The sequence below is a fragment of the Somniosus microcephalus genome, chromosome 2, assembly GCF_052327205.1.
Source record: "Somniosus microcephalus isolate GS21.2 chromosome 2, FLI_Smic_1.0, whole genome shotgun sequence".
In the NCBI taxonomy this organism is placed as follows: Eukaryota; Metazoa; Chordata; class Chondrichthyes; order Squaliformes; family Somniosidae; genus Somniosus; species Somniosus microcephalus.
In genome coordinates, this window is record NC_140988.1 from 5,631,430 (window position 1) to 5,655,635 (window position 24,206).

The 24,206-nt window shown below is 53.5% G+C and overlaps 1 protein-coding gene across 1 annotated transcript in view; it reads right to left on the reverse strand.

The window, feature by feature from the left end:
• LOC147122509 (proepiregulin-like) overlaps positions 1-11,226 on the reverse strand; it is a 35,347-nt gene extending 24,121 nt beyond the window's left edge. Inside the window, exon 1 of the mRNA XM_086005121.1 lies at positions 11,163-11,226. Within this exon, the coding sequence (XP_085861247.1) occupies positions 11,163-11,226 (64 nt within the window). The remainder of the gene's footprint in view (positions 1-11,162) is intronic.
• Between the last annotated feature and the right edge of the window lie 12,980 nt (positions 11,227-24,206).

A 24,206-nucleotide genomic window follows, 5' to 3' on the forward strand; every position in this document is an offset into this window, starting at 1 on the left:
TTTAAACAATAATTTATCTTTTTGAAAAAAATAATTTTGTTTTCTAACGGGGCTAAAAATAAACTTAATAAACCTGTGGAAAAAATGTTTTAATTTTAATTAATTCACCACTTACCTTGTAAAAAGCAGGCCTTGCGCCTCCTGCTTTTTACATGTGTAACTTCTGGAGACTTGAAGGCTTGTAGAGCTGGAGGAGGCGACAGAGATAGGGAGGGGTGAGGCCACTTCAGGTGCATATCCAAGTACTTTTTAAATGTGATGAGGGTTTCTGCCTCTCCCACCCTTTCAGGCAGTGAGTTCCAGACCCCCACCACCCTCTGGGAGGGCAGAAAGACGGAGAAGTTTAGGGAGTGAATTCCAAAGTTTAGGGACAAGGCAACTGAAAGCATGGCCGCCAATGGCCCAACTGGTCCATGCCAGTGTTTAACCATTCGATGGTCTCCTGAGATACCGAGTGGAGAAATGAGGCGCCTCCCACAACAGATCTCAGTGGGCAGGTTGATGAGGTGTGTTCCATGGTCTGGGACTCGTGGCCTCAGTCGCACTTCGGGTCATCCCCTCATCTTCCACTTGTGGAGCAGGTGGCCACATCGTGCCCTGTGCAGATTGGGTTCAGCCTGTCCACTGTCTTCGAGGGAGGTCGAAGCCAGAGACCTCTGCTGTTTGGTCAGCGATGAGGGGTTGGTTCTTTATGGTGGTAAAATGGTACAACAAAAAGCAAAGCATGCAAGAGTTTTCTGACCGCTGTGAGTGCTTTACTCAATTGGTTACTGAATGGTGGTCGATGTTTGTTCAATGAATATACACATGTGAAGTACATTTACCCGAGAGTATGTAAGGCGTTATATACTCAAATTAGTGCTTGTAGCCACACCTGTGTCGAGTCAGCGATTTCTACTTGACAACAATAACTTATTAACAAACAGCCAGCAGAGATATAGAAGATCGACAAACCTCCTTGACTTCTTCACAGATAAAGCTGATAGAGAACTTTCAGAAAGCTTCTGACAAAGTTCCACATGAAAGTATAGAAAGAAAGACTTGCATTTATATAGCCTCAGGATGTCCCAAAGTGTTTTACAGTCAATTAAGTACTTTTGAAGTCTAGTCACTGCTGTAATGTAGGAAATGCGGCAACCAAATTGTGCATAGCAAGCTCCCACAAACAGCAAAGTGAAAATGACCAGATAATCTGTTTTAGTGATGTTGGTTGAGGGATAAATATAGGCCCCAGGACACCGGGGAGAACTCCCCTGCTCTTCTTTGAGACAGTGCCATGGGAACTTTTACATCCACCAGAGAGAGCAGAAGCGGTTTTGGTTTAATGTCTCATCCGAAAGACGGCACCTCCGATAGTGCGGCGCTCCCTCAGTACTGCCCCTCCGACAGTGCAGCGCTCCCTCAGTACCGCCCCTCCGATAGTGCGGCGCTCCCTCAATACTGCCCCTCCGACAGTGCAGCGCTCCCTCAGTACTGCCCCTCCGACAGTGCAGCGCTCCCTCAGTACTGCCCCTCTGACAGTGCGGTGCTCCCTCATTACTGCCCCTCCGACAGTGCAGCACTCCCTCAGTACCGCCCCTCCGATAGTGCGGCGCTCCCTCAGTACTGCCCCTCCGACAGTGCAGCACTCCCTCAGTACTGCCCCTCCGACAGTGCAGCGCTCCCTCAGTACCGCCCCTCCGATAGTGCGGCGCTCCCTCAGTACTGCCCCTCCGACAGTGCAGCACTCCCTCAGTACTGCCCCTCCGACAGTGCTGCGCTCCCTCAGTACTGCCCCTCTGACAGTGCGGTGCTCCCTCATTACTGCCCCTCCGACAGTGCAGCACTCCCTCAGTACTGCCCCTCTGACAGTGCGGTGCTCCCTCATTACTGCCCCTCCGACAGTGCAGCACTCCCTCAGTACTGCCCCTCCGACAGTGCAGCGCTCCCTCAGTACTGCCCCTCCGACAGTGCGGTGCTCCCTCAGTGCTGCCCCTCCGACAGTGCGGTGCTCCCTCATTAGTGCCCCTCCAACAGTGCAGCACTCCCTCAGTACTGCCCCTCCGACAGTGCAGCGCTCCCTCAGTACCGCCCCTCCGACAGTGCGGTGCTGCCTCAGTACTGCCCCTCCGACAGTGCAGCACTCCCTCAATACTGCCCCTCCGACAGTGCAGCGCTCCCTCAGTACTGCCCATCCGACAGCGCAGCGCTCCCTCAGTACTGCCCATCTGACAGTGCGGCGCTCCCTCAGTACTGCCCCTCCGACAGTGTGGCGCTCCCTCAGTACTACCCCTCCGACAGTGCGGTGCTCCCTCAGTGCTGCCCCTCCGACAGTGCAGCACTCCCTCAGTACTGCCCCTCCGACAGTGTGGCGCTCCCTCAGTACTACCCCTCCGACAGTGCGGTGCTCCCTCAGTACTGCCCCTCCGACAGTGCAGCACTCCTCAGTACTGCCCCTCCGACAGTGCGGCGCTCCCTCAGTACTGTCCCTCCGACAGTGTGGCGCTCCCTCAGTACAGCCCCTCCGACAGTGCAGCGCTCCCTCAGTACTGCCCCTCCGAAAGTGCAGCGCTCCCTCAGTATTGCCCCTCTGAAAGTGTGGCGCTCCCTCAGTACAGCCCCTATGACAGTGCGGCGCTCCCTCAGTACTGCCCCTCCGACAGTGCGGCGCTCCCTCAATACTGCCCCTCCGACAGTGCAGCGCTCCCTCAGTACTGCCCCTCCGACAGTGCGGTGCTCCCTCAGTACTGCCGCTTCGACAGTGCAGCACCCCTTCAGTACAGCCCCTCCGACAGTGCAGCGCTCCCTCAGTGTTGCCCCTCCGACAGTGTGTCGTTCCTTCAGTACTGCCCCTCTGACAGTGCGGTGCTCCCTCAGTACTGCCCCTCCGACAGTGCAGCGCTCCCTCAGTACTGCCCCTCCGACAGTGCAGTGCTCCCTCAGTACTGCCCCTCCGACAGTGCAGCGCTCCCTCAGTACTGAACCTCCGACAGTGCAACATTCCCTCAGCACTGCCCCTCTGACTGTGCAGCGATCCCTCAGTACTGTCCCTTCCGACAGTGCAGCGCTCCATCTGTACTGCCCCTCCGACAGTGCAGCACACCCTCAGTACTGCCCCTCTGTCAGTGCAGTGCTCCCTCAGCACTGCCCCTCCAACAGTACGGCACTCCCTCAGTACTGCCCCTCCGGCAGTACGGCACTCCCTCAGTAATGCCACTCCAACAGTGTGGCGCTCCCTCTGAACTGCCCCTCCGACAGTGCGGTTCTCCCTCTGTACCACCCCTCCGACAGTGTGGCGCTCCCTCAGTACTGCCCCTCTGACAATTCGGCGCTCCCTCAGTACTGCCCCTTTGACAGTGCAGCACTCCCTCAGTACTGCCCCTCCGACAGTGCAGCGCTCCCTCAGTACTGCCCCTCTGACAGTGCGGTGCTCCCTCATTACTGCCCCTCCGACAGTGCAGCACTCCCTCAGTACTGCCCCTCCAACAGTGCAGCGCTCCCTCAGTACTGCCCCTCCGACAGTGCGGTGCTCCCTCATTACTGCCCCTCCGACAGTGCAGCACTCCCTCAATACTGCCCCTCCGACAGTGCAGCGCTCCCTCAGTACCGCCCCTCCGACAGTGCGGTGCTCCCTCAGTACTGCCCCTCCGACAGTGCGGTGCTCCCTCATTAGTGCCCCTCCAACAGTGCAGCACTCCCTCAGTACTGCCCCTCCGACAGTGCAGCGCTCCCTCAGTACCGCCCCTCCGACAGTGCGGTGCTGCCTCAGTACTGCCCCTCCGACAGTGCAGCACTCCCTCAATACTGCCCCTCCGACAGTGCAGCGCTCCCTCAGTACTGCCCATCCGACAGCGCAGCGCTCCCTCAGTACTGCCCATCTGACAGTGCGGCGCTCCCTCAGTACTGCCCCTCTGACAGTGTGGCGCTCCCTCAGTACTACCCCTCCGACAGTGCGGTGCTCCCTCAGTACTGCCCCTCCGACAGTGCAGCACTCCCTCAGTACTGCCCCTCCGACAGTGTGGCGCTCCCTCAGTACTACCCCTCCGACAGTGCGGTGCTCCCTCAGTACTGCCCCTCCGACAGTGCAGCACTCCCTCAGTACTGCCCCTCCGACAGTGCGGCGCTCCCTCAGTACTGTCCCTCCGACAGTGTGGCGCTCCCTCAGTACAGCCCCTCCGACAGTGCAGCGCTCCCTCAGTACTGCCCCTCCGAAAGTGCAGCGCTCCCTCAGTATTGCCCCTCTGAAAGTGTGGCGCTCCCTCAGTACAGCCCCTATGACAGTGCGGCGCTCCCTCAGTACTGCCCCTCCGACAGTGCGGCGCTCCCTCAATACTGCCCCTCCGACAGTGCAGCGCTCCCTCAGTACTGCCCCTCCGACAGTGCGGTGCTCCCTCAGTACTGCCGCTTCGACAGTGCAGCACCCCTTCAGTACAGCCCCTCCGACAGTGCAGCGCTCCCTCAGTGTTGCCCCTCCGACAGTGTGTCGTTCCTTCAGTACTGCCCCTCCGACAGTGTGGCGCTCCCTCAGTACTGCCCCTCCGATAGTGCAGCATTCCCTCAGTATTGCCCCTCCGACAGTGCAGCACTCCCTCAGCACTGCCCCTCCGATAGTGCAGCATTCCCTCAGTATTGCCCCCCGACAGTGTCATCCTCCCTCAGTACTGCCCCTCCGACAGGGCAGCGCTCCCTCAATACTGCCCCTCCGACAGTGCAGCGCTCCCTCAGTACTGCCCCTCCGACAGTGCGGTGCTCCCTCAGTACTGCCGCTTCGACAGTGCAGCACCCCTTCAGTACAGCCCCTCCGACAGTGCAGCGCTCCCTCAGTGTTGCCCCTGCGACAGTGTGTCGTTCCTTCAGTACTGCCCCTCCGACAGTGCGGTGCTCCCTCAGTACTGCCCCTCCGACAGTGCAGCGCTCCCTCAGTACTGCCCCTCCGACAGTGCGGTGCTCCCTCAGTACTGCCCCTCCGACAGTGCAGCGCTCCCTCAGTACTGAACCTCCGACAGTGCAACATTCCCTCAGCACTGCCCCTCTGACTGTGCAGCGATCCCTCAGTACTGTCCCTTCCGACAGTGCAGCGCTCCATCTGTACTGCCCCTCCGACAGTGCAGCACACCCTCAGTACTGCCCCTCTGTCAGTGCAGTGCTCCCTCAGCACTGCCCCTCCAACAGTACGGCACTCCCTCAGTACTGCCCCTCCGGCAGTACGGCACTCCCTCAGTAATGCCCCTCCAACAGTGTGGCGCTCCCTCTGAACTGCCCCTCCGACAGTGCGGCTCTCCCTCTGTACTGCCCCTCCGACAGTGCGGTTCTCCCTCTGTACCACCCCTCCGACAGTGTGGCGCTCCCTCAGTACTGCCCCTCTGACAATTCGGCGCTCCCTCAGCACTGCCCCTTTGACAGTGCGGCGCCCCCTCAGTACTGCCCCTCCAACAGTGTGGCGCTCCCTCAGTACTGCCCCTCCGACAGTGCAGCGCTCCCTCAGTACTGCCCCTCCGACAGTGCAGCGCTCCCTCAGTACTGCCCCTCCGACAGTGCAGCACTCCCTCAGCACTGCCCCTCCGATAGTGCAGCATTCCCTCAGTATTGCCCCCCGACAGTGTCATCCTCCCTCAGTACTGCCCCTCCGACAGGGCAGCGCTCCCTCAGTACTGCCCCTCCGACAGTGCAGCGCTCCCTCAGTACTGACCCTCCGACAGTGCGGCGCTCCCTCAGTACTGACCCTCCGACAGTGCGGCGCTCCCTCAGTACTGCCCCTCCGCCAATGCAGCACTCCCTCAGTACTGCCCCTCCGACAGTGCGGCGCTCCCTCAGTACTGCCCCTCCGTCAGTGCGGCGCTCCCTCAGTACTGCCCCTCCGACAGTGCAGCGCTCCCTCAGTACTGCCCCTCCGACAGTGTGACGCTCCCTCAGTACTGCCCCTCCGACAGTGCGGCGCTCCCTCAGTACTGCCCCTCCGACAGTGCGGCGCTCCCTCAGTACTGCCCCTCCGACAGTGCAGCGCTCCCTCAGTACTGCCCCTCCGACAGTGCGGCGCTCCCTCAGTACTGCCCCTCCGACAGTGCGGCGCTCCCTCAGTACTGCCCCTCCGACAGTGCAGCGCTCCCTCAGTACTGCCCCTCCGACAGTGCGGCGCTCCCTCAGTACTGCGCTGGAGTATCAGCCAGTATTTTTGTGCTCATATCTGTGGAGTGGGTAATTCTAGTTAATCTGGAATGCAGAGTAGAACACGGAACAGGATAAAAATTAAGTTAACAAAAATAGGAAAGAGGGTATTCGTGAGAGGGTTAAATCAGACTTTGTGGGGAGCTACTGAATGTAGTTCGTTAATTGAGGCCATATTGTTTGCAATCTGCATTAATGATCAAACGCTGCATATTGCTAATTTGCTGGCCATTTAAATTTTCCCCAGAGGATACAGCCAAAGATTCACAGAAGCATATGGATTTGGTTCTGCAATTGTGTGGACAAATGGCAATTGAAAGTTTCCACATGGAAGACTTCTGATTAATGTAATGTAATGCACATTGTCGAACACAGTGAGTCATAAATCTACAACGAAACAATTTTAATTAGCATGGAGAGAGTTGTAAAAATATCTGGGTGTAATAGTGGACTTATAATTTTCAGTGTCTAGACAATGGGGGAAAGCACCTAAGGTGCGGGCATGTAGAGCGAAGCACAGTCGGAGTCGGCAAGTGGCTGTGCTGAGGCTTCACTGAGCGTGGGGCAATCCAGAGTTAGAATGCTGCGTTCAACTCTGATCACCATCTCGCAAGATGATGCACAGACATTGAAGAGGCTGCAGAGAAGAGCAACGACACTAGTCCTGTGTATAAAGGGAATGGGTTAGGAGGCAAGGTTAAAAAAACTCAAGCTTTACACTCTCGGATGAGACGTTAAACCGAGGTCCCGCCTGCTCTCTCTCTCGTGGACGTAAAAGAGCCCAAGGCCACTATTTCGAAGAAGAGCAGGGGAGTTCGCCCCAGTGTCCTGGGGCCAATATTTATCACTCAATCAACCCGATTATCTGGTCATTATCACATTGCTGTTTGTGGGAGCTTGCTGTGCGCAAATTGGCTGCCCAGTTTCCTACATTACAACAATGACTCCACTTCAAAAAGAGGTACCTCATTGGCTGTGAAGCGCTTTGGGATGTCCGGTAGCTGTGAGAGGCGCTGGAGAAATGCAAGTCTTTCCTTCCTCTTTCTTTTGAAGGAAGGTAGCTAGGGGAGAACTCATCAAGGTTTAAAAATGTTAGATAAGATAAGCCCAGGATATTATTTTGAGCTAAATGAGGAAAGGAGGATAAGAAGTGATAACATTAATTTAGTGAAAAGTACATTAGAAAAGAAAGGATGAAACTGCATTTCTATAGCGCCTTTCACAGCCTCAGGATGTCCCAGAGTGCTTCACAGCCAGTGACGAGACTGCAGAACCGATTATTTTCGTGGTGAATTTAATTTTTCCCTTTTCACAGATTATTGCCCCTGCTGTCACTGTTAATCCCCCTATTTTAGCATTGTTAGCAAGTTTGCAAACCAAAGCTTTGGCTCAGTATGCAGATCACATGTCCATTGGAAATAACACCAGCACAAATTCAAAATGCAGTTGAATGTTGAGACAACAACAACTTGCATTTAAATAGCACCCTGAATGTAGTAAAACATCCCAGGGTGCTGTACAGGAGAGTTATTGGACAGAAATTGGAGACTGAGACACAGAGCGAAATATTAGGACAGGTGACCAAAAGCTTGGTCAAAGAGGTGGGTTTTAAGGAGCGTCTTAAAGGAGGAGAGAGAGGCGGAGAGGTTTAGGGAGGGAATTCCAGAGCTTAGGGCCCAGGCAGCTGAAGGCACGGTGGCCAATAGTGGGGCAAAGGAAATCGGGGAATCTGCAAGAGGCCAGAATTAGAGGAGCGCAGAGATCTCGGAGGGTTTAGTACTGAGGGAGTGCTGCACCGTCGGAGGCGCTGTCTTTCAAATGAAACGTTAAACCGAGGCCCCGTCTGCCCTGTCGAGTGGACATAAAAGATCCCATGGCATTACTCGAAGAAGAGCAGGGGTGTCCTGAGGCCAATATTTTTACCCCTCAACTAACCTCACTAAAACAGATTATCTGGTCATTATCACATTGCTGTTTGTGGGAGCTTGCTGTGCGCAAATTGGATGCCGTGTTTCCTACATTACAACAGTGACTACACTTCAAAAAGTTCTTCATTGGCTGTAAAGCGCTTTGGGATGTCCTGAGGGTGTGAAAGGCGCTATAGAAATGCAAGTCTATCTTTCACTGGTGGGCAGCTGGGCAGAGGAGAATTTGTGTATTTTTTTTAAGCAAAGTATTGGCCTAGAATTTGCGGTCCTGACAGTGAACTAGCAGCGTCCGCCGTCATTTCACCTTTGAAACTGACCGCAACTTCAGGATTTTGCGCTTGTGCAGCTTAACACGGAAATCCTGAAGTTACGGTCAGTCAGTCATTCACCGACTGTGCTGTTTAAAAATTAAAAACTTAAAAAAAAATTTTTTTAAGTTTGTTCATCTTTATTTCAGGTTTGCCTTTTCCCCGTGTGAGAGCCCCACTCTTTGTTTTGCTCTCTCTAACATTTTTAATAAGTTAGAATTTTAAGAGCTTACTCACTTCCTGTTTCGCTGTCTGTGAAAATTCTGCGTTTTGATTGGCTGCTTAGACAGCCTGTTGATGGCACAGTAGCTCGCACTAGGGATTCCCCACTGTACTGCGCTGATTTGAATTACGCGTCGGAAAACCTGAAGTTCTTGGTACAAGGATTGCGAGATCCTCGTGCGAAGCGTACTTCAGGGCGAGCGGCAATCGTCTTCACTTCACCACTGACCGTAAATTCCGGGCCAATATCTCAAGGGTAAACTTTATTAAAAATGTGGTATCACTAAACAGTCTCTTAGAAAAATGACCATGAGAACGATAGCAAAATACTGCGGATGCTGGAAATCCGAAATAACAACAGAAAACGCTGGAAAAACTCAGCAGGCCAGGCAACATCCGTGGAGAGAGAAACGGAGTCAACGTTTCAGGTCGAAACCCTTCGTCAGGACTGAGAAAAAACACAGGAAATGAAACAGATTAAAAGGCCAGTTTGGGGGCTGGGAAATGGGGGATGAAAGAACAAAAGAGAAGTGAAGAGACAAAGCCTAGAAATTCGGTGGGCTGCGCCACCAGTTAGCGCTCAAAGAGGGCACTTAGTGGTTTTAACGCCACTGGCCACACCTCCCGCGAAATTTAGCGGGGCGCTAATGGCGGCGTTAGCCTGTAGCGCTGTGCCGCCACCGATGACGTCATCGGTGTGCTCTGCGCCCCGCTACCGCCCCAATCTCGATATTTGGTTGCGCCCCCCGCTGTAACGCCGGTTGCAATTTGCGACCGGTTCAGGGGGGCCTACCTGCGGCGGTAGAGGCGCAAATTAAAGGAGAGGTGCGGGGCGGCCATTTTTGTTGCTGGCTGCCTGCCAGCACCTCTCCGCGCTGCTGCCCCCAGCCTCCTGAGCCCCCACCCCGGGTAGTGCCGGCTGTGTCCCAAGAGCCCGGCACTTCTCCTCGGTACCGGGCTCTTTTGCCGGCACTCGCGATCTCCGATCACGCTGTAGCAGGCCCCTCCTCTTTAAGAAGGGGAGGAAGGCCTGCAGTACCGCAGCGCGCTGTGCCGCAGCGTGTGGCGCTGCGGCACGTAGCGCTGCGATTTTCAGTTGCTGTGCCCCAAGAGGGATGCGGGGCGCCTCGAGCAGCGCCCCGCTTCCGTTTGGGGCGCTGAAACTGAATATCGGGCTGGCACTCACGGCTCCTTCTGGGGCGCAACTTCCGGCGCCCAGGCGAGACTGGCGCCCCAAACGGGGCGCCACCGAATTTTTAGCCCATTAAGAGGTATTCAAAACGAGACGAGATGGTAATAGGACTGGTAAAGAGACAAAAGACGGCTCTAGATGAGGTGTGAAATGCGCTGGCAGAATGAGAGACAGCTGCCATGTGGGAGAGAGAAAAAGGGGGGGCCAAAACAAAGGCGTGGATAAAAAATATATATAAAAATGTAATAAGGGCCAAGGTTATGATCTGAAATTGTTGAACTCGATACTGAGTCCGGAAGGCTGTAAAAGCCTAATCGGAAGATGAGGTGCTGTTCCTCGAGCTTACGCTGAGTTTCCGTGGAACAATGCAAGAGGCCGAGGACGGTGAGGTCTGAGTGGGAGTGAAGCGGTGAATTAAAGTGACAGGCGACCGGAAGCTCGGGGTCATCCTTACAGACTGAACGGAGGTGTTCCGCAAAGCGGTCACCCAATCTACGTTTGGTCTCCCCAATGTAGAGGAGACCGCATCGTGAGCAGCGAATACAGTATACTAGATTGCAAGAAGTACAAGTAAATCGCTGTTTCACCTGGAAGGGGTGTTTGGGGCCCTGGACAGTGGGAAGGGGGGAGGTATAGGGGCAGGTGTTGCATCTCCTGCGCTTGCACAGGAAGGTGCCAGGCGAAGGGGAAGGGGTGCTGGGGGTGATAGAGGAGTGGACTTGGGTGTCTCGGAGGGAGCGGTCCCTATGGAATGCTGAAAGGGGAGGGGAGGGGAAGATGCGTTTGGTGGTGGGATCACGTTGGAGGTGGTGGAAATGGCGGAGGATGCTCCGTTGAATGTGGAGGCTGGTTGGGTGAAAGGTGAGGACAAGGGGAACCCTATCGTGGTTCCGGGAGGGAGGGGCAGGGGTGAGGGCAGAAGTGTGGGAGATAGAACGGACACGGTCGAGGGCCGTGTCAACCATGAGAACTTGTTGAGTATTCCAGGTTAACAGGATGAATACATGTTTTTGCCTGGTGGATTCATGTGTTAAACAGTCGGATAGCCCTTCCCTTAAATCCCATCCATTTGGGGTCACATCTCCTCCAGTAATCCCGTCCCAATCTGCAGGATGCCTTTGAGTAAAAGACCCTCTTGTAGCAACCCATTAATCTCTCAGCACAGTTAACAACGGACAGTAAAACATTCACCATTTCAATAAAGACGGGAGATGGTCCAGCCTGACAGTTCAGGGTCAATTTCTGGAGTTTAACGCTCCCGGTGAGAACTTCAGTCGACAGGAGGGCTCATTCGGAATTCCAGCTCACGCCCTTGTTGCGCCCCAATTATTCCCTGTCCATTAGTTTAAGTTCAATGGAAAATTGTACGTACTGTGTCCACATTCTGTGCCCACACGTGCTCCAGCCGCACAAAGCTCCTCTCCGGGAGCATCGTGCCCTAAAATTTCACCCTCTTTGACCACCCCCACTTTTCACAGTATCTCATCAAAACCATCTCAGATACGGTACTTACCCAGAAGAAGGAGCAAGGTCCAATAGTGTCTGTTGCTGGCCATAGCTCAGGGGCATAAGGTGGTCTTCAGGTAAACACTGGAGCAGACGACAGTTCACAGACTCGCTGCTAGATCCAGGAAGCGCCTTGCCTCACTGAGTCTGGAGCAGAAACCCAGTTCTAATTGCCCTGCCCACTCTGGCTGAAGGTTTGTGCAGGTATTTATAGAGGCAGCTCAAGCCTGCACTTGCAACAGCAAGAGCAATAGAACATTATACTAATAATGATGGTGTCAACCCCACAGCGAGGGAGACTGCTTAGTTCCTTCAAATATTTGCCAGCAAAGTATGCCAATATGAAATCCCACCCCAAAGTGTCAGCCATGGCTCAGTGGGTAGCGCTCTGAGTCAGAAGGCTGTGGGTTTAAGTCCCACTCCAGTACTGAGGGAGCGCTGCACTGTTGGCGGGGCAGTACTGAGGGAGCGCTGCACTGTCGGAGGGGCAGTACTGAGGGAGCGCTGCACTGTCAGAGGGGCAGTACTGAGGGAGCGCTGCACTGTCGGAGGGGCAGTACTGAGGGAGCGCCGCACTGTCGGAGGGGCAGTACTGAGGGAGCGCCGCACTGTCGGAGGGGCGGTACTGAGGGAGCGCCGCACTGTCAGAGGGGCAGTACTGAGGGAGCGCTGCACTGTCGGAGGGGCTGTACTGAGGGAGCGCTGCACTGTCAGAGGGGCAGTACTGAGGGAGCGCCGCACTGTCAGAGGGGCAGTACTGAGGGAGCGCCGCACTGTCAGAGGGGCAGTACTGAGGGAGCGCCGCACTGTCGGAGGGGCGGTACTGAGGGAGTGCTGCACTGTCGGAGGGGCAGTACTGAGGGAGCGCCGCACTGGCGGAGGGTCAGTACTGAGGGAGCGCCGCACTGTCGGAGGGGCAGTACTGAGGGAGCGCCGCACTGTCAGAGGGGCAGTACTGAGGGAGCGCCGCACTGTCAGAGGGGCAGTACTGAGGGAGCGCTGCACTGTCAGAGGGGCAGTACTGAGGGAGCGCCGCACTGTCGGAGGGGCTGTACTGAGAGAGCGCTGCACTGTCAGAGGGGCAGTACTGAGGGAGAGCCGCACTGTCAGAGGGACAGTACTGAGGGAGCGCCGCACTGTTGGAGGGGCAGTACTGAGGGAGCGCCGCACTGTCGGAGGGGAGGTACTGAGGGAGCGCTGCACTGTCGCACGGGCAGTACTGAGGGAGCGCTGCACTGTCGGAGGGGCAGTACAGAGGGAGTGCTGCACAGTCGGAGGGGCTGTACTGAGAGAGCGCCGCACTGTCAGAGGGGCAGTACTGAGGGAGCGCTGCACTGTCAGAGGGGCAGTACTGAGGGAGCGCCGCACTGTCGGAGGGGCTGTACTGAGAGAGCGCCGCACTGTCAGAGGGGCAGTGCTGAGGGAGCGCCGCACTGTCGGAGGGGCAGTACAGAGGGAGTGCTGCATAGTCGGAGGGGCTGTACTGAGAGAGCGCCGCACTGTCAGAGGGGCAGTACTGAGGGAGTGCCGCACTGTCGGAGGGGCAGTGCTGAGGGAGCGCCGCACTGTCGGAGGGGCTGTACTGAGGGGGCGCTGCACTGTCGGAGGGGCAGTACTGAGGGAGCGCTGCACTGTCGGAGGGGCAGTACTGAGAGAGCGCCGCACTGTCGGAGGGGCTGTACTGAGGGAGCGCTGCACTGTCGGAGGGGCAGTACTGAGGGAGTGCCGCACTGTCGGAGGGGCAGTACTGAGGGAGCGCCGCACTGTCAAGGGGGCAGTACTGAGGGAGCGCTGCACTGTCGGAGGGGCAGTACTGAGGGAGTGCCGCACTGTGAGAGGGGCAGTACTGAGAGAGCGCTGCACTGTCGGAGGGGCAGTACTGAGGGAGAGCTGCTTCACAGGAGCGATTATCAAACAAAACTTGACACCGAGCCACATAAGGAGACATTGGGACAGGTGACCAAAGTCACAGAGGTCGGTTTTAAGGAGCATCTTAAAGGAGGAGAGAGAGGCGGAGAGGTTTAGGGAGGGAATTCCTACGAAACACCTTGGGACATTTTAATACGTTAAAGGCACCAAATAAATTCAAGTTGTTGTTGTTGAATTGAAGGTTATACCAATAGGGTGAGATAAAGAGGGGGTGGGAGGAGGCTGGTGTGGAGCATAAACACCAGCACGGAGCAGTGGGGCCGAATGGCCTGGCATGTCCTGTACATTCTATGCAAGAGCTTGGTTTTTGCTTTGGTTTTGGCCAATTTTCCCTCTTTTTCTTTTTCCTGAAGGAACTTTACCCAAGTGACAGTTCTCCACGAGTGAGCCAGAGCAATGAGTGTCAGTGGGCTATTCTGCCATGGTGGGTGGGTCATTGGCTGAACCAATGTGTGTAAAGCAGAATGGCCACAGATTTTCAGCTCCCATATACACAAAAGGGGTCAATTTACTGAATCCCTGCTCCAGTCAATAAAAGTTCAGTCTGCTTACTTGAAGCTTAGTCCATCTATAATAGTAGGAAGAGAAGAAAGCGCTTGCATTGATACAGTGCTTATAGAATACTCAGTTCTGCGGGAGGTGGGACCAGTACAAACTGGACGGTTTGCACCTGGGCAGGATCGGAACCGATGTCCTAGGGGGAGTGTTTGCAAGTGCTGTTGGGGAGGGTTTTAAACTAAAATGGCAGGGGGTTGGGAACCTGTGCAGGGAGACAGAGGAAAGGGAAGCAAGGATAGAAGCAAAAGACAGGAAGGAGAAAAGCAAAAGTGGCAGTCAGAGAAATCAAGGGTGTAAATCAAACATGGCCACAGTAAATAATGATTCAAAAAGATCGAAGAGTGTTAAAAAAACAAGCTTGAAGGCTTTGTGTCTTAATGCGAGCAGCATTCGTAATAAGGTGGATGAATTAGCTGCACAAATACATGTAAACGGATATGATATAATTGGGATTACGGAGACATGACTCCAGGGTGACCAAGGCTGGGAATTCAACATCCAGGGGTATTCAATATTCAGGAAAGACAGGAGAAAAGGAAAAGGAGGTGGGGTAGCATTGCTGGTTAAAGAGGAGATTAACACAACAGTAAGGAAGGATATTAACTCTGATGATGTGGAATCTGTATGGGTAGAACTGAGAAATACCAAGGGGCAGAAAATGTTGGTGGGAGTTGTATACAGACCCCCAAACAGTAAGGTGGAGGTTGGGGATGGCATTAAACGGGAAATTAGAGATGCGTGCAATAAGGGCACAGCAGTTATCATGGGTGACTTTAATCTACATATAGATTGGGCTAACCAAATTAGTGACAATACTGTGGAGGAGGAATTCCTAGGGGGAGAAATTCAGTTGTTAGCACCACCCGTTAGCACCTTAAGAGGGCGATAAGTGGGGCGCGATGCGGCTAGCGCCCGGGCGCGGCGAGACCTGCGCCTCTCGCGAAATTGAGCGGACATTTAGTGGCGGCGCTAATCCGCAACGCCCGCTCAGCTGCGCGCGCAGATCCTGACGTCATTTCATGGTGCAACGTCCTTGGGGCGCCCCGAACCGGAAATTCAGTGGCGCCCCCCTCCTTTCCGCCTGTCGCTCCCAGCGACTGGTTGACTGGAATGGTTCCCAGTCGCTGTGGGGCTGGGAGGGGGCGCTATTTAAAGGGGGCTCTTCCTGGCTTCTTTGTGGTAGCCATTTTTGGATCACTCCTTCTGTGAGAGAGAGAGAGATTTGCAGAGAGACAAAGGGAGAGAGCTTTCTGCATTGAGTCAGCGCTCGCACAGGTACTTCTGGCTTCGGCCCAGAACTTTGTAGTTGGTTTGATTTTTCACTGGCATAACCTTGAGTGGCCACATAACTATGGGGGCTGCAATGGGTGGAAACGTTGGGCTTCTCCATTGCATTGAGAGGGCTCAGAGACGCCGAGAGAGAGTGCCAATCATGGCCAGACGGAGGAGGGCCAACAGGCGTCGGCACAGGAGGCCTTACCCTCCCAGGGTATTCGGCCAACAGTTCTCATACCTCAACATGTCTGAGGAGCAGTGCTTGCGAAGGCTGTGATTCAGCAGGGAGGTGGTCACTGAGCTCTGCCACTTGCTTCAGCCAGATCTGCACCCGCAACTGAGGAGCAGGATGTCTCTGTCGGTGGCAGTGAAGGTCACAGTGGCTCTCAACTTCTATGCCACCGGCTCCTTTCAATCCGCTACTGGGGACATTGCCAATATCTCCCAGTTCGCGGTGCATTGCTGCATCCGTCAAGTCACGGATGCCCTCTTTAAAAGGAGACGTCAGTACATTTCCTTCCCCATGACCCCGGACAAGCAGCAGGAGCGCGCAATGGGAGTTGCAAGAATAGCGGGCTTCCGCATGGTCCAGGGCGCCATTGACTGCGCGCATGTGGCTTTGCGGGCGCCGCAAGAGAATGCCGAGGATTACCGCAACCGGAAGGGGTTCCATTCGTTGAACGTCCAGTTGGTCTGTGACCACAGACAGCTGATAGTCGCTGTCAATGCCCGCTTTCCAGGCAGCAGCCACGACGCCTTCATCCTGCGCCAGCCTTCTGTGGCAGACCTTTTCAAGGCCCCGGCTCACCCAGGAGGTTGGCTTCTCGGGGACAAGGGCTATCCTCTGTGCATCTGGCTGATGACCCCGCTCCGTTTGCCCAGCACCCCTGCTGAAGAACGATACAATGAGAGCCATCAAGCGACCAGGAACATCATTGAGCACACAATCGGCGTGCTCAAGCAACGGTTCCGCTGTCTGGACCATTCCGGGGGAGCCCTTCAGTACTCACCTGAGCGAGTCTCCCATTTCGTTGTTGTGTGCTGCATGCTGCATAACCTGGCAATCCTCAGGACTCAGCCACTGCCACCAGACATTGGAGCACCAGCAGAGGAGGAGGAGGAGGAGGAGGAGGAGCACCAAGACGGGAGGGAGGCACAAAGTGCAAGGGCCGTCCGTCAGCGGCTTATAGCAAGTCGGTTCTAGGCCCCCTCTGAGGGAATGGCTTCTGCCATTGAAAGAACATGAATGGAACCGTTCCGCAACCCCTGAGCCGGTCAAGGCAACAAATACTTCAAAGAGCAAACATGCACATTCTGAATAAAGACACTTCTTTATTGAACAAACTGTGTGCCCTTCCCGCATGACAAAGTAATAGAAACCCGAAAAAAAAGCAGTCAGTCACATAACTGGCTTTCACAACCTGGAGACAATGAACAAAAGAATAACCAAAAAATGACCACGATCCTCGGCCTTCAATAAAAAATTTAACAGCATTTTGCCACACCTCCTACTTTTTGCCCTTCGAGGGTGATCTGCTTAGCTGGCGAGATTGGCCCCTTCCCACCCTGCAGCTCCTCCGCAATGGGACCCCAGTGGCTGCAGCAAGGCTGGGGTAAGGCTGCTGAGTGTCAGAAACTGAGACTGCAGATGCCCTTGAGGGATGGCCTGGACCAGTTCTGGGCCTGGAGGGCCTGGCTGCTGACTGCTCCAACTCTGCATGGGCGGCAGCAGTCTGTCCTACAGGTGATGGCAGCTGCAGTGGAGAAGTGACAGTGTTGGCAGCAGGAATGCTGTCATCCTGACAGAGGACAGCAACTCCCTGGTCGGACGACACACTGGCACTCCCACGGGGCAGCACTGCAGCATGCGGAGCAATCTGCTGAAGCACAGACTGCTGGCCTGCTGCGGCGCGGCGAGGGCCCCGGCGATTCATGCCCGATCCAGCGAGGGTGGCAGCAGTCAGTGCTCGTGTGGCCTCAATCTGCGTCTGCATGAGACCAGCCACTGACTGCATTGCAGCACTAAGCACTTGCGTGGCAGCCGCCTGTGCTGCGCCGAAGTCCTGGACACTCCTTGCCAGTGACGCGCCGAAGTCCTGGACACTCCTTGCCAGTGACGCGCCGAAGTCCTGGACACTCCTTGCCAGTGACTCAATGGATTCGGGCATCCTTGCCACTGCAGCCATGAGCTCAGTGTGCCTGTGCTATGCCTGGGCGCTCATTTCAGCGAGGAGCCTCTTCTGCGCTCACTGTAGCAGGACTCGAGGCCAGACTCTCACTCCGGGGAGAAGGCCGCCGAGCTTCCCTACCCCCCTGTGTTGCTGCAGCCTGCTGGGCCCCGGAGCTTCACCCTCCTCAGACCATTCCCCCCTGCTCCCCTCCAGGGAAGATGTGTCCCCATTATGGCCATGGGCTGCCTCGGCTGAGGGTGGCACTGATGGTCTGGCTTCCTCCTCGTCGTCGCCTTCAGAATCACTCACAGTGGCAGCTTGAGGGCCCGCCTCCTCACCTGGCGAATCAGCATCTGAAAGCAGGGAGGTACAAGAGTTGCTTTAGCGTGAGGACAGGGTGGCAGCGAGGGAAGCATGAGTGCTGCAATGTACTGTATTGGTTCGATAGTGGCAAAGGATGCTGGTGTGAGGCACAAGTGGAAGAAGAGAGGTCAAAAAGGTGATGACCTTACCATTGCTGTCCAGAACGGAGTCGGCATCTCCAGTGGTGATGGGGCCAATCATCCGGCCTGCCATAATCCGCTGGACTCGCTGCTCCAGATCGGTGAGGGCTTGAAGGTGAGACCGGCCTCCCCCGGGCCGTTGCTGCTGCCTCCTGTTATGGGCCAGCTTGCCCTGCAAGAGAAAGGACGGGCTCTGAGTACAGTGTGAAGCCCTGATCTAGGCTGCACTGCCTCCCATGGTGGAATAGCCCTTACAGTGTGGAGCCCTGATCTTGGCTGCACTGCCTCCCATGGTGGAATAGCCCTTACAGTGTGAAGCCCTAATCTTGGCTGCACTGCCTCCCATGGTGGAATAGCCCTTACAGTGCGGAGCCCTGATCTTGGCTGCACTGCCTCCCATGGTCGAATAGCCCTTACAGTGTGGAGCCCTGATCTTGGCTGCACTGCCTCCCATGGTCGAATAGCCCTTACAGTGTGAAGCCCTGATCTTGGCTGCACTGCCTCCCATGGTCGATTAGCCCTTACAGTGTGTAAAGTGCTGAATGTGCGTGTGAGTTTCATGAAAGGCCCATAGGTATTGGAAGAGGGCTGGGCATTGGGGCTTTCAGGACCCTTTGGCCATAAAGTGAGGTGGACATGCAGGGATGAAGAGGATTCTGAAAAGGGTACTCATCCTGACGACCCGAGTGAGGTCGTTGAACTTCTTCCTGCATTGCACAGGGGTCCTAGGCACCATGCTGCTGGAGGTCACTCGGTGAGCCACCTCCCTCCAAGCTTTGCGATAGTCGTTGGGCAGCGGCCTCCTGCCACTGTCCGGGAACAGGATAGATCACCTGCGCTCCACCGCTCCAATCAGAACCTGCAAGGCCCCCTCGATGAACCGCTGCGCTCGCTCCCTGGCCCACTCCATGGTCCTAGGCGTAACAATGTGGCAGCAGGTCTGTCAAGGCCGAGAATCAGGGCTCCGATGCGCTGGGTGTGGCTGCAATCCAAGATCAAACCTCCCCTTTAAGAGCTGACCGGCGCCAGCGCGTCTATGTGCAATCGCTAACTGGCCGCACCTGCACTGCGCCCGCCCTCGGTGGTAGCGCCTTGCTTCTCAGGCTTAGCGCCTTAAGACAGTCATGCAGCGCCTGTTTTAGCGCTCCAAGCACCTCCTGGGGCGAAGCAGGTCAATTTAGCAGTAGGTGGCAATAATTTGCGCCGGGCGCAAAATTTCGCACCCACGCGATACTTACGCCCCAAACGGGGCGATACTGAATTTCTCCCCCCTAGAGTGTTTACGGGATGGTTTCCTGGACCAATATGTCGAGGAACCAACTAGAGATCAGGCCATCTTAGACTGGGTATTATGTAATGTGAAAGGATTAATTAGCAATCTTGTTGTGCGAGGCCCCTTGGGGAGGAACGATCATAATATGATAGAATTCTTCATTAAGATGGAGAGTGAAGTAGTTGACTCAGAGACTACGGTCCTGAATTTAAATAAAGAAAACTACGATGGCATGAGGCGCGAGTTAGCTAGGATGGATTGGGGAATGTTACTTAAAGGGTTGACGGTGGATAGGCACTGGCAAACATTTAAAGATTGTATGGATGAACTACAGAATTTGTTCATCCCTGTTTGGCATAAAAATAAAACAAAAAATGTGACTCAACCGTGGCCAACAAGGGAAATTAGGGAAAGCATAAGATACAAGGAGAGGACATATAAATTGGCCAGAAAAAGTAGCAAATCTGAGGATTGGGAGCAGTTTAGGATTCAGCAAAGGAGGACAAAGGGATTAATTAAGAGGGGGGAAATAGAATATGAGAGTAAGCTTGTAGAGAACATAAAAACTGACTGTAAAAGCTTCTATAGATATGTGAAGAGAAAAAGATTGGTGAAGTCAAGTGTAGGTCCCTTGCAGTCAGAATCAGGGGAATTTATAATGGGGAACAAAGAAATGGCTGACCAATTAAATACATACTTTGGTTCTGTCTTCACAAAGGAGGACACAAATAACCACCCAGAGATGTCGGGGAACATAGGGTCTAATGAGAGGGAGGAACTGAATGAAATCAGTATTTGTAGGGAAATGGTGTTAGGAAAATTGACAGGATTGAAGGCCGATAAATCCCCAGGGCCTGATAATTTACATCCTAGGGTACTTAAGGAAGTGGCCCTAGAAATAGTAGATGCATTGCTGGTCATCTTCCAAAATTCTATAGACTCTGGAATAGTTCCCATGGATTGGAGGGTAGCTAATGTTACCCCACTATTTAAAAAAGGTGGTAGAGAGAAAACGGGGAATTATAGACCGGTAAGCCTGACATCGGTAGTGGGGAAAATGCTAGAGTCCATTATAAAAGATGTAATAGCAGAGCACTTGGAAAATAGTGTCAGGATCGGACAAAGTCAACATGGATTTACAAAAGGTAAATCGTGCTTGACTAATCTACTGGAATTTTTTGAGGATGTAACTGGTAGAATAGATAAGGGAGAACCAGTGGATGTGGTGTAATTGGTATTTCAGAAGGCTTTCAATAAGGTCCCGCATAAGAGATTAGCGTGCAAAGTTAAAACACATGGGATTGGGGGTAAGGTACTGACTTGGATAGAGAACTGGTTGGCAGACAGGAAGCAAAGAGTTGGAATAAACAGGTCTTTTTCCGAGTGGCAGGCAGTGACTAGTGGGGTACCGCAGGGATCGGTGCTAGGACCCCAGTTATTCACAATATATATTAATGATCTAGACGAGGGAACTAGATGTAATATCTCCAAGTTTGCAGACGACACAAAGCTGGGTGGGCGTGTGTGCTGTGAGAAGGATGCAGAGAAACTCCAGTATGATTTGGACAGGTTGGGTGATTGGGCAGATGCATAGCAGATACAGTATAATGTGGATAAATGCGAGGTTATCCACTTTGGTGGCAAAAACAGGAAGACAGATTATTATCTGAACGGCAATAGGTTGGGAAAAGGGGAAATGCAATGAAACCTGGGTGTCCTTGTGCACCAGTCGCTGAAGGTAAGCATGCAGGTGCAGCAGGCGGTTAAGAAGGCAGATGGTATGTTGGCCTTCATAGCGAGAGGATTCGATTACAGGAACAAGGATGTCTTGCTGCAGTTGTACAGAGCCTTGGTGAGACCACACCTTGAATATTGTGTGCAGTTTTGGTTGCCTTATCTGAGGAAGGATGTTCTTGCCATGGAGGGAGTGCAGCGAAGATTCACCAGACTGATACCTGGGATGGCAGGAATGATGTATGAAGAGAGAGTGGGTTGATTAGGCTTATATTCGCTGGGGTTTAGAAGAATGAGAGGGGACCTCTTTGAAACTTATAAAATTCTAACAGGACTAGACAGACTAGATGCAGGAAGGATGTTCCCGATGGCGGGGGAGTCCAGAACCAGGGCTCACAGTCTAAGGATAAGGGATAAGCCATTTAGGACAGAGATGAGGAGGAATTTCTTCACCCAGAGAGTGGTGAACCTGTGGAATTCTCTGCCACACAGGACAGTTGAGGCCAATTCATTAAATATATTCAAGAAGAAGTTAGATATATTTCTTAAGACTAAAGGGATCAAGGGATATGGGGAGAAAGCAGGGACAGGGTACTGAGTTTGGATGATCAGCCATGATCGCATTGAATGGCGGAGCAGGCTCGAGGGGCCGAATGGCCTACTCCTGCTCCTATCTTCTATGTTTCTATGTTTCTATGACATCCCAAAGCGCTTTAGAGTATAGGCATTGTTATTATGCAGGCAAACTGGCAGCCACATTGTGCAGAGCAACGTCCTGCATACAGCAGTGAGATAACTGACCAGATACCCTGTACTTAAAAGTAATGGTTGAGCGGCTTTCAAAAGGGAGTTGGATAAGTACCTGAAGGAAAAAAATTTGCAGGGCTACGGGGAAAAGGCGGGGGAGTGAGACGAGCTGAGGTGATCTTGCAGAGAGCCGGCACGGGCTCGACGGGCCAAATGGCCTCCTTCTGTTCCGTAACCATTCTATGATTCTACGGTTTAACGTCACAGCCAAAAGACGGCTCCTCTGACAGCGTGGCACTCCTTCAGCACTGCACTTTAGTGCCAGCCTGAATTTTGTGCTCAAGTCTCTGGAGTGGGGCTCAGCCGCCTGCTCACTCCCAGGACACTCGTATTGTGACACCGCAGCCAGCCACCTCACACCGTCCTGCCACTGAGCTAGCAGTTGGTAGAAGTCCAAGGCTCGGGTTAAGAACACATTCTTCATAAACTGGCATTAAAGGGGAGTACCACAGTACCATGGCACACACCCCACTATGATATCATATTTAAAAATTACTCATTCCACTAAAGTTATTGAGCAAACATTGTCCTCACAAAGGTGTGGAAGATGCTTTATTGTACTGACACGACTGAGAGCTTGGTGTGTTGTTGAACCCCAGCCCCCGCTCACAGTTTGCGGCCTCTCCACTTTAAAGATAAGCCCGCCATCCCTGTTTGCGAACCTCGCCCCAAACTGTAGACCTATCGCGACCAAAAGTCGACGGTACAGTTCGGAAGATAAAAAATTTATAAAAGAAGAAGTAGGAAGGCTACAGCGGGAGGGTATCATCGAAAATAGTAATAGCCCGTGGCGTGCTCAGGTAGTGGTGGTTAAAACTAACGAAAAGAAACGGCTCGTGGTCGACTACAGCCAGACCATCAACATATATACGCAACTAGACGCTTATCCCTTGCCTCGCATCTCCGAGATGGTGAACCAGATTGCCCAGTATCGTGTGTTTTCCACTATTGACTTAAAGTCTGCCTATCACCAGCTCCCCATAAAAGTGGACGACCGTCCTTATACGGCTTTTGAAGCAAATGGGCGCCTGTACCAATTCCTTAGGGTACCCTTCGGGGTCACGAATGGAGTTTCCGTTTTCCAACGGGAAATGGACCGTATGGTAGATGAGAATGCGTTGGAGGCAACATTTCCGTACCTGGACAATGTTACTATCTGTGGACGCGACCAACAGGAGCATGACCGGAATCTCGCTAAATTTCTAGAGACTGCCCAAAAGCTAAACCTGACCTATAACGAGCACAAATGTACTTTCAACACTACTCGTTTGTGTATTCGCGGCTGTGTGGTAGAGAATGGGGTAATTGGGCCAGACCCTGAACGATTACGGCCGCTTAAAGAACTACCACTGCCACATAACCCTAAGGCCTTAAGAAGGTGTCTGGGATTCTTCTCTTATTATGCTCAGTGGGTGGCCAACTATTCGGACAAAGCCCGAGCCCTTATCAAGTCGACGTCCTTCCCTCTATCAGTAGAAGCGCAGGAGGCATTCACCAACATCAAACGGGACATTGAAAAGGCCGTGGTATGTGCTGTAGATGAGAGGATACCCTTCCAGGTAGAGAGCGATGCTTCTGATTTCGCATTGGCTGCAACCCTCAACCAGGCCAGGAGACCGGTAGCCTTCTTTTCCCGTACACTACAGGGTCCTGAAGTCAGGCATTCTTCCGTTGAGAAGGAAGCACAAGCAATTATCGAGGCGGTCAGACATTGGAGACATTATCTCGCCGGCAAACATTTCACACTCCTCACTGACCAGTGGTCTGTGGCCTTCATGTTTAACACGAAGCAGAGAGGCAAGATAAAAAATGACAAGATCCAAAGATGGCGGATAGAACTGTCCACTTACGACTACGATATTATGTACAGGCCAGGAGCACTCAACGAGCCACCCGATGCCCTATCTCGAGGGGTATGTGCCAGCCTTAGTACTGACAAGCTCCAAAGTCTCCACGACGCACTCTGCCACCCAGGAATCACCCGATTGAATCACTTCATCAAGTCTCGCAACTTACCCTACTCCATTGAGGAGGTCCGAACGATGACCAGAGCCTGCCGCGTTTGTGCGGAATGCAAACCCCGCTTCTACAGGCCCGAACAAGCTCACCTCATCAAGGCAACTCGGCCATTCGAGCGCCTAAGCCTTGATTTCAAAGGTCCTCTCCCATCGGTTGATCGTAATGTCTATTTCCTCAACGTTATAGACGAATACTCTCGTTTCCCCTTTGCCATTCCCTGCCCGGACATGACCAGTGCTACGGTAATCAAAAGCCTCTGCAACTTATTCTGTCTGTTCGGTATGCCCAACTATATCCATAGCTGTTGTGTATGTACCTTTAAGAAAATAACTGGTATCAGACTGCAGTACCGGCAGTGACCACCCCTGTATAAAAGGCGCTATTGAGCCTCTGTGTTTTTAGTTTCACTATTGACTTCCACCAGTAAAGACTTACTTTGTTCACTCCTGCTGTCCGTGTCTCAATTATTCACGGACGTGACACTGGTGACGAGTAAGAAACGAACTTACCTGCAACTCGGCAGCACCTCAGATGACGTTATTGAAGGTCGAAGCCAGAAGAAAGAAAAAAAAAATAATAAAATCCAAAGAAACTCGAGAAACGGGCGTCGACCGTGGGCAACCGCCCTCCAAATCGT